Genomic DNA, 14,892 nt, shown 5'->3' with positions numbered 1-14,892 from the left:
ATACGATGGAATAAAAAAAAAGAACTCGCCTGTTTTCGGGGAATTTAAAGATTTATCTCCGACAGAGAGGAAAAAGACCTTTCTTGAAATGTGTACAAAATGGTTTGTTGTTTCCATTAACGGATTCCGAAAATATTTCTGCCCCGAACAGGTGCCTCCATCATTCCACGTGGATAGATACGCTTAAAAATTGACATACAATATAACTTCGATCAAAATTTCTACTACAAAAAACGGCATATTGACAAAATTACCTCCTTATCTTCAAAACCAGATTGAAACAATTGGCATTGACGGTCAAAAATATATTTTCTTCGAACCATGATATTTGGGGGAAAACTATCGTTAGACTTGACTCGTAACTCGTGATACTAGGAACACTGCTAATAATACGGATAGTCTTTCAAACTCAACCTAATTGAATTTTACAGTGTTTACAAATCGCATTCGGGAGATAAACTACGTTTTTTTTGGGGAAAGCATATTTTACGTGGGAATCGTGATAACCATCACCGGAAAAAAATGAAAATTAAACAGTACTGCTTACCTTTCTTCGGAATGAGCGACTTGAGGAGCAGGATCGCGGCTTCGTCGCAGGCCCACCCATGCATCTTCCGGTAGCTGTCCCGTCCCTTCTCCGTCAATTTGTCCCACGGCTTGGGCTTCGACAGCAACTCGCTCACCGTCCCCTGAGAGAGACCAAGCACGTACTTGGCGAAGAGCCTTTGGCCTATGTTGTGTGCAGACAAGAGCTCGCGAACTCTCCTCGAGATCCCGAGCGTGTCCAGCGTCTGGGACGCGTGCCTGTCCATGTTGTGTCGCAGCATCTCCTGCAGCCGCGCTTCCATAGGATCTCCTTTTGGGATCAGGGACTCTCCTAGACCCAGGACGCCTCCTACTAACCCACCGAGGCCACCCATGGGCCCTCCTGGTCCGCTGTCCAGGAAGCGGAAGGGTGGTGACCGGTGGTCGTCGAACCTGAACGGGATAGGGCTCTTCGAGTCTGGGGCCATGGGCCCACCATTGCTTCCGTTGTTGCAGCCACCGTTGCTGCTTGGGCCGTTAATGTTAAGGGCCAGAGGCATCTGCCCAAGGGGCGTCGTGGGGCCCGTGTTGCCACCCCCCAGCGAGCCGAGACCAAGACCGCTCGTGTTGTTGTTGCTGAGGATGCTGTTGTTGTTATTGTTGTTGTTGCAAAGGGCGTCTTCTGACGGGGACTTGGGCGGATGGCCGTTGATCAGGTTGCCCAGGTGGTTCGGCGTCGGGGGAGCGTGGTGGTGCTGGTCTCCGCCGTGGAGACCCGCCGCCGGAGGGGTCGCGGTCGGCGCGCAGGAGCTCGGGGAGGCGGGCGCCGGCGTGGCGGTGGTGGGGGCGGCGGGGGACGCGGCGGTGGACGTGGGGGTGGCGGGTGGAGCGGGCTGGAGGGACGGAGGGGGCGGGGGCGGCGTGCCGGCGGCCGAGCCCGACGACGACTCCGCGGCCTTCGCGACGTCGGAGGAGGCTGGCGAGGCGGAGCCCTCCCGAGCGGGAGCGGAGGCCGGGGTTGCCGAGGTCGCGGGCGTCGGCGGCTGCGGCGCCTGGTCCGGCGTCGCAGAGTTGGCGGGTGCGGTTGTGGAGCCGGGCGTGGGTGCGGGGGGCGGGGAAGAGAGGGAGGCGACGGCCGCGGCGGCGGCGGCCGCGTTCTGGCTGAGGATGGTGCGTTCGAGGGACCGCCTCCAGTTGGCCACGATCTCCTCGCCGAGGAAGGAGCCAAAGGTCTCCACGTTCTGCAGCGGTGGAGGGAAGAGGAGTGGGCCGGGGGGCGCGGGAGGGGCCGAGGGCTGGTTGGGCCCGCTGCCGCCGCCCATTTGGTTTGGTTGGGACGTGGGGGTGGCGAGGTGGGGAACGTTCGCGGCTCCGCCTGCAAGTGACGTGGAGAACAAATATTCGTTATTTACTTCGAGATCAATGAGAAAGCATGCAAAGACGAAGCAAACGAGAAGACTTCAGAAAGTTCCATTGTACAATTCGCACAAACTTTCTCGAGCTTTAGCCGAAAATGAAAGAAGTATTCCCGATATAATCAGTCAGTTTCTACATTGAAAGGTTAGCTACTCAGCTATAGCACTTCGCGTATTATCCAATTAATTTGACTCCCCTAGTTCGACTTATAACACCTAAGGAATCTTAACTAATAAATATCAAACAACGTTGTGATAATTTTTTCATTACTCTCTAAACAGACACCCTGATATTATTTAACCGTACCTAGATATTTTCGTGATTCCTTGATGGATATATGCTATGAGAGGGAGAGTGAAACAAGATTTCGCAATGTACAGCATCTTACCTGGCAATTCGCTTCCAGAGGCTGCCGCCGCCTTCTCCACCTGCTGGAGTGCTTTCGCGCGCTCCATGAGAAGAAGCTCCAGAGGCTTAACGCTGCCACTGGAACTGTCCACGGGAACACCGATACCCGGGAAGTCGATCGAACGGATAATGCTGGAAAGAAAAAAATCGATTCATTATAACTTTGAAAGAGATTCGTCAATTATTTTTTAATTATTTGGCAAACATCGAGGACAATGTTATTATCAAAGGTCTTCACCAATGACATTGAACTTCGAAAGAATTTTTTATGCACTTCAGGCTGTAAAATGATCACAAATATTTTTTCCTACCATAATTCTAATTTTTATCGATTATATTCCATAAAAATAATTAACATACACTTTTATGTACACATCTTCTTATGATCCTATGAAAATATAATCTCAAACACATAATTAATCCATTGGGAATGATAATACGCTATGTGAGTGACAGGTAAAGACAGAGGAAATTAGATTCAAGGATCGAAGTCGGGTCAAAGAGCAATATGAATCGATCCTAAACTGGCAGAATATTCGCGTAGAAATCAAAGCGGTGCAAAGGACTACTGAATAATGGATTACTCTGTTGGAATTCAATTTTTCAAATATGAATGCTGATGCTTGAATCAATCACTGATGTCAGAAAAAGTAATTCCCCCTCTTGAGAAAAAAATATGACTGGAAGCTCTGAAGAGAAAATTAACTTACAAGTGTAGGTGCAGGTGATGAACTTGAAAGGTTTACCACGTTGAATAGTAATCACCTGCCTAAATCTGTCTACAGAATTTGCTGGTGCTCGGAAATTATCAATGGTACGAGTCCACGAGGTCTCGCAAAGATAATGCTTATTGATGCCATGGAATGTGAACCGTAATAAAGTGAATCAACATCAAAAAGGCTTATAATACGTAATGAGGTCAATGTAAGAGAGGAAATAGACGCCGGCGTCCACAGTAGAAGTATCTTCGAAGGCAACAGAAAAATACGAATAATTAATGTTTTACTCCAAAATCAATTGATCAAGGACATATGATAACCTTAATCGAGATTTCAAAAGTGAACGATTTAGTCTTTATGACGAAATCATTTATGCATATCACACCCTTAAAAATCCTCCTTAAAACTTGATTTAACTTGATCACACGATCAAATTATTATGTATCCAACATTTTCTGTACAGAATTGCAAAGATAATTTGTAGAGGTGGGAACTCGACGGAAAATAACTATGGATCCCGAGGCGTTAACGTAAATCCACCCGACTTAAAAATTCTATCAAACATCTCCTGAGGAAAAGAGTGAGGAGGGAAGTAAGAGATACAAGGGAGAGAACTCGTTAGAGACAGAAACGCCGGCTTCATTCGTACAGGATTAATTTCGCACGTCGGAGGGGGGTTGCGTTAAGGGGAAAGGGAGGGACCAAGGAGGGCGATCTGGAGAAATAAATAAAAGGATCGAATATTTTTTTCACGTGCGAGTGTACAAAAAATATATATGTGCATATACATTTAGACGGGCGGGATACAAAGTTGGGAGTGGGTGGAGGTGTTAGGTTATGGAAAGGGAGGTTGTCGGAGGAAAGAGAATTAGAATCCAGAATAAATAATAAATACCACGCCGACTCGGAATGGGTGGAGAGGGACGGAGAGAGAGATGAGAAGGGGCTCCGTCAAAAGAATATATTCCTCCCACCCCGGTTTTTTATATCCACGAATTTTTCAAGAGGCGGTGGGAGTGTGAAAAAAAAACTATGGAGAGGAAGAATAAGTTCAATTAATGCTCATGCATCAGAGCGAGCTGTAAAGAAGATGACCGGATGAGAAGTGAGAGATGGAGGCAAAATAGTGCGTTGGAGTCTCTTGGGGATCGCCAGAGAGGTAAAGGAGGAGGAGGAAGCGGTTGACGAGTTCCAGGATAGAGGCGAGGTGTGCGTGATGCAGAATAGAACATGGTGACGTGGTCGCGAGTGTGCGGGAAAGTGTGGAGGCTTGGAAGAACAAGTGAAATTAAAAAAAATGCACAAGCAGTGTTACTATCATTATATTACTGTATTCCTCTATTTCCCCATATACTATGCTAATGCCTTTGGCTCTTTTCCTCCATATCCTTCCTGACTGGTGAGAGACAAGTACACGGTGCAACTGAAAATGGTCGCGTCAAGAAGTCATATGTATTATTTTCAATATCATTAAATGAAATAACATGAATATCAATCCGTCACACGAAAGATACTTCGGGAATTACAAAATCAATGATACAGAAGGCTATTTTAGCATTCTAATTGGGAGCTATTTCTAAAAAACAGTGCAACCTACCAAACTTCGATATTAATTTCAAACTTAAAGAAAATCAGGAAACCAAACTGGACAAAAATGTCATCCTACCGTTTGGTACCTGCGGGGGAGCAAATACTTAATATTAATTCACAATGAGAAGTAATTTTATATCAATATAAATAAGGCCTGAAAACTCTTTGTCACCCAAAAATCTAAACTTCAAAATAATGAACATACTAGATCTCTGAAAAAATCGTATTCATTTTCTTGGCAGTCGCATAAAAAAACCGGATATAGTAATAAGTTAAATTTATGCACACGCATCAGTGTGGGCTGTAAAGAAGACAGGGTGAGATGAAGAGAGACAGAGGGATATAGAGAAAAGAGTTACGTGAACCCTCTTGGGAATCGGCAGCGGGGGGAGCCGGGGTGGAGAGACGGGCTTCCGATCCGTCAGGGGATGATGCGTGGGTACTGCGGAGTAGAACATGATGATGTGGGCAGCGGACGCGAGTGTCCGACGAGGGTTGGAAGAAAAAAGGCTTGGAGAAAGGGGCGATGAAGGAGGAAAGGGATGACGGAGAAATGGACGCTGGAGTCGTGAGAGGGGTGGATGGAGATGGTGGTAAAGGGAAAGAATAAAAAAAGGACATGTCAAACTCACACGTCCGTAGGATTAGCCTTCGGAAAGAGAGAGAGAGATGAAGGCAAGACTGAGGAGGTGGGCTGCTGGGGGAAGGGTGTGCGTGGGAGGGGGAAGGGATGCAGGCGTCGGTCGGGCTATAAGCGGGGGAGGGAGGGCATCACGCAGGAGGAAAAGGATTAGGATATAAGGGCTGCTGATGGGGGGAAGCATTGGGTGGAGGAGCGAGAGGGTGGTGCTTCGGAAGAAACGAGAGTCGGTAGGATGGGGTTGGCTTGGAGGAGAGATGGAAAAAAATAAAAAGGGTTGGGAGAGAAGGGAAGGATCAGGGATCCAAGTACTCATTGCATGGGTGTGTAGTCTTTTATTTTTTTAATGCCCGAACCCGTAATCCATTTTTAAGGCAGCCTGCCACCGGGTCCCTCGGCAGATATTGAGAGAGGATGGAGGGAGAGGGGAAGACGGTAGGGGAGGAGGTGGGGGGAGCGTGGGATCGGAAGGGGTAAGGGGTGTGGGGGTGAGAAGAGGGGTGCGGCCGAGAGGGAAAGGAGAAATAAAAAATGTGAGGAGCGGAAGGGAACGGACATCCAAGGGGGAAACGGTCAGCCGAGAAAGGGTTGGACTTCAGGGAGTAGGGAGTGTGGGGGGGGGGGGGGGAGAGCGGAAAAGGGGTAGGAAAAAGGTGGGGGTTGGGGGGAATATAAAAAGAATGGAAATTAGGGATGGGATGGAGATGATGGGGGCGGAAGGAGGAGGTAGGGGGCAGAGATATTCAACTGGGGTGGGAGGGAGGGGGGGAGAGGCTAGCTGCGAGGATTTTTATTTTTCACGGAGGCCCGCATCAAAACCCTTTACATCTCTTTCCTCGGCCCTTTTTGTGCACCCTTACGCCTTGCCCTTCGCCCGATGTGGTCCTTCTCTTCCCCAAAAATAAAAAATAAAAATATAAAAAATTGCCCTCTCTCCTGACGCACGATCGGACGGTGCGGGTATGGCAGAAGAAGAATTTCGCCACCCTTGACGAGGTTCGCTCCTCTTTTTTTTTCATTTTTCGATAAAAAGGGGAAAAGATGGCGTCCACGCACACCTACTCGCTTCGCCCGAATGACGTTAAGGACCCTTTTTTCGGAAGGCGTCCGGCTAAAAAGCGAACGCACACACGACGAATGGGTTGGTTGGTACCCATAAAGCGGTCCTTTACACGGGATAAACCTCGTGTAACCAAACCTTGCCCATCGCTCTATCCTTCACCCCAAGCATTCAAAGAAAAACTGTCTGTAGCTACTGCACATTGGCATTTACCCTACTCTGTATTTCTGATACCAAGTCATGCTGTCGAATGTGGTGTTCCAAAAAAGATTTCATGGAAAGAGGCTTATTTTTTCTGTAATAAGCAATATTTTTGCCACCTATTATGTTTATGTCTTATTTAGTACGCTGTTAGGCACTAAATATCTGCTTATTATTATCATCATTAATCATGTATTCACGCTTTCATGAATCACTAAGGTCTTATGACTCTATAAGTTTTGAATTTATATTTTCAAAATCGGTTACGGTGTTCATGTTCTTACATTGTTGATGTTAAAAAATCGTACCAGTACATAATATGTGTAAGGCAAAAAATAGAAAATGGAGTGTAACGAGACTACTGAGCGATCATCAACAATATCCATAGTATAAAAGTATTGTTTTTTAAGAACCTTATTGTCATCGACGAACTCCATCCACCGTCAATGTTAGACACCGGAGACAACAACTTCGATCAATCTAAATTATGGCTCAAACTTCCTTCAAAGAGTCATTGTACGCGCGTGGAGCACGTGGGATGACGCTTGAGAACAAATAAAGCGAACAAGCAGAGCAAGCGATATGCGGGCCGAGGGTGCGAAAAAACAAGGAGTTGCCCTTCGGAAGATCAGGGGAACACGGGACAGTGCGAAGGGCTGGGGTGTGGGGGCGAGGAGATAAGTGCGAGAGATAGAGAGACAGGATGGAAACAAAAGAGGAAGGAAAAAAACGGGCACGGGGTAGGGGGAATGGATAGTCTGAGCCGCCGCCATTTTGCGTGTCGCAACATATCATACTCCGCGGCTCTCTTGTTATTGTAATATCTCAGGACAAGAGGGGTTAAAAATGGAGAGGGGGGAGGAGTGAGCTAGCGCATGGACAGCGGGTATAAGGGGGGGGGGAGAAGAAGGGGTCTTTGGAAAAAGGGTTCTCCAGGGAGGAGCAGGGGTTTGGGGAAAGGGTATGGAATGAGGGGAAGAGGGGGGAGGGGGGGGGGGGGAGAGCGGTAGAAATTGAAGCGAGCACCTCGACTTGCGGCTCGCCTTTCCCATTTTGCGCCGATGGGTGGACGGGGAGGTGGGCGACGGGTGAAACAGGAGACGAAAATTGGGAGGAAAAAATATTTCAACCTATTATGATAATATGAGAGGTGAAACTCATTTAAATTTCCAAAGAAAATATAATTATCAATTCGACAATAACAACCAGCTCTGTCAACCAGTCCAAATCATCAGGCTAAAAATTCGGAAGCATAGGAAAGGATAATACATAGTCATAAAGCTGTTACAGTTACAAGAGAGCGATGTTAGTTCCAGGAATTCATATGATTTTTATCCATTAATATCTCTAAAGTGGGAGTTCTCATCCCAATTCGTCAGCAATCAATACAATTAATATTTATCCTACCTGATGAAATGTAACAAGCTATTTCTCTGAAATTTCAGACCGAGTAGTGAAAATCTTCTCTTTAAATTTGCCATTATCTTAAAACAGTATCCCAAAGAAGCGTAATCGAATGGACATAGATGAAAAGAGGAGTTGCTAAAAATCACCATTTTTCGCCAAGGAGTACGAAATCATTATATAAAACAAAAAAAGCAAAACAAAATAACTTCCTATCTCCGGAGGGAGGATATACTTAGTGGAAGATCGAAGGGAATTGAGATGATACATTTTGAGATCCTAAAAGGCATCAATTTGGTAGCTTACAAAAAGGAAGAAAAAGATGCTCCGAAACCATTGTCGGTATCCATTCCAACCATTCTTATCACCGGAACCGAAGCTCACGGTCAGACAGAGAGACATAAATTATAATTACCCAAAGGATCCATAAAATGAGTTTATTAAGGCTCCTTTGAGGTGGATGATGGGAGTGGGGGATGGGCCGCAGACGCTTATCCTCCATGTGAACTCACACAGACGGAGGAAACATCAACCACAGGGGAAACCGTCTCCCCCTAACCTGACACTCAAGGTACCATAAAGTCAACAAACCATAAATATATACTCCACATCCATTTCTCCCAAGAATCAAAGATGGGAGAGAAGGGAAAGGGGAAGGGACGTGATGAGAAAGACCGTAAAATTATAACGATTGGAGCCGGGAGATCGACTTTTCTTTCGTCTCCCATTGCCGCGGCCCGGCGATTAATGGGCATAATAAAATCGGCGAGGGGCCGGCGGAGGAGAGGCGGGAGACGGGAGGTGGTCTCGCGGGTGAGCGGGGAATGGCCATCGGAGTGCCCGAGAATACTAATCGCATGCACGGAAAAGGAGTCACGAGTCCCGTCGTGCTTCCCTCCCGGCCACTGCGTGGGGACTTCGGCGCGAGATGAATCTTTAAACCGAAACGACTCCGATCCACCGCTCATAAAGAGATCAAAGATCGGCGGCAGCATTCGCGATGGCAACGATTTCTCAACCTGCGGGTATTCTTGAATATTGCGAAAACAATCCTTGCATGGCGACGCATGATATGGGGATATCTGTATCTCAGGCTAAATTTCCCAAATCTGCAAATCCTCAGGTATTTATGAGATAAACGATGATTATTATCCTTAAAGGAATAATCCTAGCGTAGCGGCGAGAAGTGAAGACTTCCATGTTGTTATTTTTTATTCGAAAGGGATGGTTTCATTTACAAATAACATTCATTTACACAAAAAGCAGATTAAAAAAAAATAATCTGATCTATTTTTAACACAATCGGGATAAAATATTTACATTTACCGACACAAACATATGCTTTTTTCCCACATAATTACCTGCCTACTTTGAATACATCTGCTTCGCTTGAAGGTTCGATTAAGTGCGTAGACTAAGTAGGCGTCTCATTTTAACAAATTAAGTATCTTCCTCCATTTCTCGCTAAAGACGAGACCGATAAGCAAAATGTATCACAATAATTACCCCTTTTACGATACTCGACTCCAAAGAGCACCTTTAGCATCTATCGGGGACCCCTCCAATCGAGCCATAAAAGAGACGAAGCTTAAATAAACCCAAAAGGGAACACGAAAATACTGACTCCGAAGACATCGACGAACAAAAGAAAATCGGAGCGATCCAAGGCAAAATGTAATCTAGATCGTGGTCAAATCTTTCATTCGGGGAACCAAAGCAACAATAATCGCCCTAGACTGATGATTGGGGGACCACAAAAATTTCCGGTTTTGCTCAAAAAGCAAGGCCTATCATTTCCAGGAGGGCGATAAAACAATTCTCTAAGATGGAGAAAAAAACGAAGAAAACGTAGAACACGGCCATGTCCTTCCACAAAAAGTTGGAAGCGCCCAGCACCCAAAGCAATTGCGGGGCTGTTCGAGAAAATATAAAAGGGACGAAAACCGTTTTACAACCGATCCCCACCAATTTTTTCGATCCTCCGGAAAGGAATCGACCTATAAAAGTCACCCACAATAATCCCACCATGGTGTCGGCAAGGCTCGGCAAGACGTCTGCGAAGTAAGAAGACGAAGGAGATGGAAGAAGGGCTTTGACACCGTCGAGAAAAAAAAGTATAACGAGGAGAATTCGAACGCGGCGATGCCCCGGAGCCGTAAACTTATTAGTACTTCCTGTCGCCTGGCGAAGCAATTAAGGCCGTAATTTTCGGCCAAGGCCTCTCGGAAAACCTGCATGGGGATAGGTGCACGGCACGAAGACCCGAATGAGTGGCCATCAAAAACGAACAGAGACGCCGAGAAGCGGCGAATGGTTCGAGAGGGCGAATTAGAACATTCGAATCGAAAGATTTAGCGATGAAGGCGTTTGCATGGACTTCGATTTCTGAGGCTATTTAGATTGCTCGAATCTTCGGAATCATATTTGATATTCGATTGTTTTGTAAACAGATTGATTTGACCACCGAATGTTTCGTTCACATCGACTATTTTGATCATCGATAGTTCTATCTGACGATTTTTTCTACGGTATATAATTTCGGCGATATATATTCGGCCTGTATTCAACTCTCACTGAACTAAGCAGCCTAAAATAACAGCATTAAGTGAAAAATAACTTGAGGTGAAAGCTAATATTGGTAACTAAAGACAAGAGCCTTTTTTTAGTTGAAAAAATGATAACTACCAACGAAAGAAAATAAGAACGAAGACCAAACTTAAATTCTAGACCCTTGAAAATCGACGTCCATAAACAATAGAAGACTACCTAGCGGAAAAAAACCATCGAAATTTGACGAACTGACAATACATGACGACTGACAATAGACAGTTATTGATTAAAAATATCCGAGTTTTCGATGTCAACGTTCAAATTCGGAGTCTACAGACTAATTTCATTTCGGCAAAAATCGCCCATCGACCAAGCCCCATGCAGAGGTGAGGTTATGAGATCGTAAGGAAGGAGGCATATACTAAACAAGTCTTGATGGATCAGGGGAGATGGGAAGAGTATCTGGAAGATAAATGGCAAGGAGGATGGGGGGAAGAGGGAGGAGGATCCCGGAATGCCAAGGGAGGTCGGTTAAAGGAAAAGCATTTCAGGGGAAGGGAGTTACTCGATTCCGCGCCCTCGCACGTGTGTACGCGGCGGCAATGGATGGTTTGGGAGCGTTCAGAATTGATGGATTCATCATTTATGGATGTTTAAGGGATGAGGCATGATTACTGGGGCCTATTCTACGCGTTAAAGGGCGGGAAGGGGTGGGGGACGCTGGGTAAGGGGAGTTTGTTAGGGAAGGTTCATACGTGTTCGAAAGCACAGGAGTTGCATGAAGGAGATGTTATTGGTGGACCAAAGAACTAGCGAAACATCCGGGGAGAAATAGCGGCGGAAGAAGCTGGCTAGCAGAAAGAAATTAGGAAAGGGCGTAGTCACGTCATTTCACTTCTCATTGCGACAGAGAAGAAGATAGTCTTCTGAGAAATAGGTCGGAGGATACGTTGTTGAAGAAGCTTTATACTTTTCTCCGTGATTGTACATGACTCTGGAATAAATTAAAGTGAATCCGCTACTTTGATATAATAATAATCTTCAATAGTGTGAACAGAAATAAAAAAATAATAACGACGCGACGAAAATATTCGAGAAAATTCCTTGGTAACTTGCCAGAGTAGAGCCATATAACCCGGGCAATATTGAGATGGCCAGATATCTCCTCTCGTAAAAACCGAACTGAATTCCACCGGCAATACCCTCGAACAATAGTAATGGGAACTATAGGACAGGATGACGTATGGATATAAATCAGGAGACCGGAATGGGAGTCGCTTGACAACTATAACCCATTAAATAATAGAACAATAAGTAAAAATAGCACATTATGGTAATAGTGGACTGAGGAAGACAAATAAATTAACGAATGATGTCGCCGAGCAGATAGTGATCCTTGCACATAAAGATAACCGAGTAGACTAAAAGCGCTGAAGATATAAACGTGATGGGGAACATGAACGTGTTGTTGGCAAGCAAAATATATTTCGAGGAGAAATCTATTAGGGAACATCTTCCACGGGTAGCTTTACGACTAGCAAACAAGGAAACGACCTATACTGTCGCTCAGTTACTTTTAAAGCTTTTTTTCCAAAGTCACACCAGGAAGATTCAGCTATTTTCGTCCGAATGAGGTAAATAATACAGTTAGAGCTACCGAAAACTTTACATGAAGGTTCATTTCTGCATTGATGCGGCGACTGACGCTCGACGCAAGATTATCAGGCCTATTAATGCAAGAAAAATATATCATATTGCGCCTCAAGATCCGGAGGGAAAAATTTAGCTCTGGGTAAGTCACGTAACTTCGTAGCTGAGAACATTTCAAGGGCCCCAATTAGCTCATGATGACTATGGAGACGCGTTGACATGACATTCATGCTATTTAAAAAAAAGGCGATTAGATACTAACAAAATCGATACGCATTCGTTCGGACAAGTTCGAAAAATCCATTTCAGTTCCCTTAATGTGCTCCGAAAAAAAGTTGCTCGAAAGAAAGAATAAATCAAGGTAATATATCGCGTTCAGGTGATTTTCAGTCAAGCACCATCGAGTTTAGTTGCTGTAAGTGAGGCTTACGTTTGGTGGGGACTCCAACAGATTTGAGGAACGTGGTAATGACCTCGCAAGGTAGCAGATGAACGGGGAAGACTATGGCGAGGAGACTCTAGCCGACGCCGCGGACGAAAGTGGAAGAGGCAGAGAATATAAAACGGCAGATTGGGGGTGGACGAGAGAAAGATGAAGGGGCAGGAGATATCGGGTGGGGGAAAGACGGAAGGCCCGTGGAAGGGAAGAGGGTAAAGGCTTGGGAGACTACCACAGGAGCGACGCACATATACATGGGGGCGGCGGGTTGAGTTGAGAGTGCACGGGAAGGGAATGAGGGGAAAGGATTCCTGGGAAAGGGGTGTGAGGGGAGATACATACGCTCGGCAGGGATCGAAGAGGTCGCAGGGAGAGATGAAGGAGCAAAGCGTATATACAGGCGCAGTCAGACTTCGTTATAATTATGGACCTTTGGGGACCTTATAAAAAGTTAGCACCATCGGTCGGTTGCTATCCTGCTCCCGTGCAGCCTTCCCCCTCCTCCCCCGCTGGACCCCCTCCCTCCCTCCTCTCCATGCTTCTCCATGGCAACCCCCCTCCAAAACACCCCACCCCCACACCCCAACGCCACGCGTTTTATCATCGTGGGTGTTGCGAAGTAGTGGTGGGGATAGGAGGCCGCGGTTGGCTCGTCAATTTCTGAGAGGCTCGCTGCTTTTGCCGCCGAAGAGGTTGGGGGTGTAACAGGGGACGGGCGCAGCCCCTTCGGATGCGTGCTGGGGGAGAGAGAGGGGGCCGTCGCGGCTGGGAAAACAAAAGAAATACAAATTGCACGCGCTCACAAGCACCTCGTGTCATCCAAGGCTAGAAAAGTTTCCGAGAGAAATTGTTGTTCTCGCTCTACACCTATATCACGAAGAACTTAAAAGGGCACCTGACGAAACGCGATCTCACATAGAGTAGGTGGAGGCAATGAAATCATCTATTCGCGTAATGAACAGTGATAAAAAATGTACGCCTTGTCTTTAATTTTATGACTTATGAATATTTATCTATTATATACTCAAATAATTACCCCGAGTTGTTTTATAGTCAGCAAAATAGATGGAAACTATAATCAATGATACGCACTCGTGAAATTCATTCAACGGAAGGAATACATTAATATACATAAATAGATGTTGATGGGTATGAAATTAAAAGAATTAAAAAATATAATTCTAATATGATATAATATTTCCAAAAAAACGATAAGTACCTATGGGCATATCTTTGAAGTCGATGATCGAAGGGCCTATGCATTTGCGACTGCCAGCAGGAGAGGTAGGAGACGGAAGGTAGCCATCTTCTCAGATCGCGCAGGGGAGGGAGACGACATGGAGGGGAAACAAAAGAAATACAAATCGCACACGTACTCGGCGACGGTCATGAAAGATGGAGATGGCGCAATGGAAGAGGCAGGAGACACGGAATGAGAGTTTGTGTTTGGGAGGTCGATAGCGGGTACGCAGCAACAACGTGATGCGGTCATATCGAAAATCACTCGCTTAACGAATTGAGCTCACAGTTGAAGCTCAATTCAGTGGGAAGCGCGAAGCGGAAAATAATAATTAAATGTCCTAATAAAGGCCGAGTTAATGACTGATACCCCCTAATTAATAACGCCATAAAATATTCACTAAGCATGCTGAGAGTGAACACTGAGAGACGACAAGATGAGCGGAAAAAAATTATAAGATACACGACATCACTGGCTTCAAGACTTTTATGGCAAAGAAGCTCATGCGGAAAGATAAATGCTCTTCGAAGACAAAAAACTGAAGCATCACAACCAGAAAGGCGTCCGTAGAGTGTGAAGAAGAAAGGAAGGCACATATTTATCTGATACAAAAGACGTGATCCTGTCATTAGTTCAGCTGCTGCTGGGGTAACATTGTATCATTCGCGATTATATAAAAATTTATAAGAAATTAGAGATAATAAGGAGAAACGAGCCATTACAATATGAATACTTATCCAGAAAAACACTGACGATATTTTTTACTACGGAATTAACCCTCCACAGCCAATGAGATGATGTTTTTTAAAAGAAACTTACCGGAGTATAAGTACCAGAGATAGAGAAGTGTTTTGGGTTTTCCAAATGTATTCCTAGCCGAAAAAATTTAAATCAGCCGATACATTTTTCCTCTTTCTGCGGGAAGGTAGCGCCTGAAATTTTAATGTGAACAGACTGGAGTAGATGAGTTCTGTGACCTGAAAGGTGCTATGAGAACAAGATCACAAATTTCCCCAAATCAGACCACTGCACGCCCATAACTTATTTACC

The 14,892-nt window shown here is 45.4% G+C and overlaps 1 protein-coding gene across 8 annotated transcripts in view; it reads right to left on the bottom strand.

Annotated features, from left to right (window-relative positions):
• The window catches only part of LOC124155996 (homeobox protein cut), a 503,467-nt gene that overhangs the window by 51,567 nt on the left and 437,008 nt on the right, over nucleotides 1–14,892 (bottom strand). For all 8 annotated transcript variants that reach the window (XM_046530251.1, XM_046530252.1, XM_046530255.1 and 5 more), the window contains 2 exons: nucleotides 2,330–2,481; nucleotides 548–1,900 (listed from right to left, as the gene is read on the bottom strand). In XM_046530251.1, coding sequence (XP_046386207.1) covers nucleotides 548–1,900; nucleotides 2,330–2,481 — 1,505 coding nt within the window. The remainder of the gene's footprint in view (nucleotides 1–547; nucleotides 1,901–2,329; nucleotides 2,482–14,892) is intronic.

Source organism: Ischnura elegans, chromosome 3 (genome assembly GCF_921293095.1).
Source record: "Ischnura elegans chromosome 3, ioIscEleg1.1, whole genome shotgun sequence".
In the NCBI taxonomy this organism is placed as follows: Eukaryota; Metazoa; Arthropoda; class Insecta; order Odonata; family Coenagrionidae; genus Ischnura; species Ischnura elegans.
This window is presented reverse-complemented; position numbering and strand designations above follow the sequence as displayed.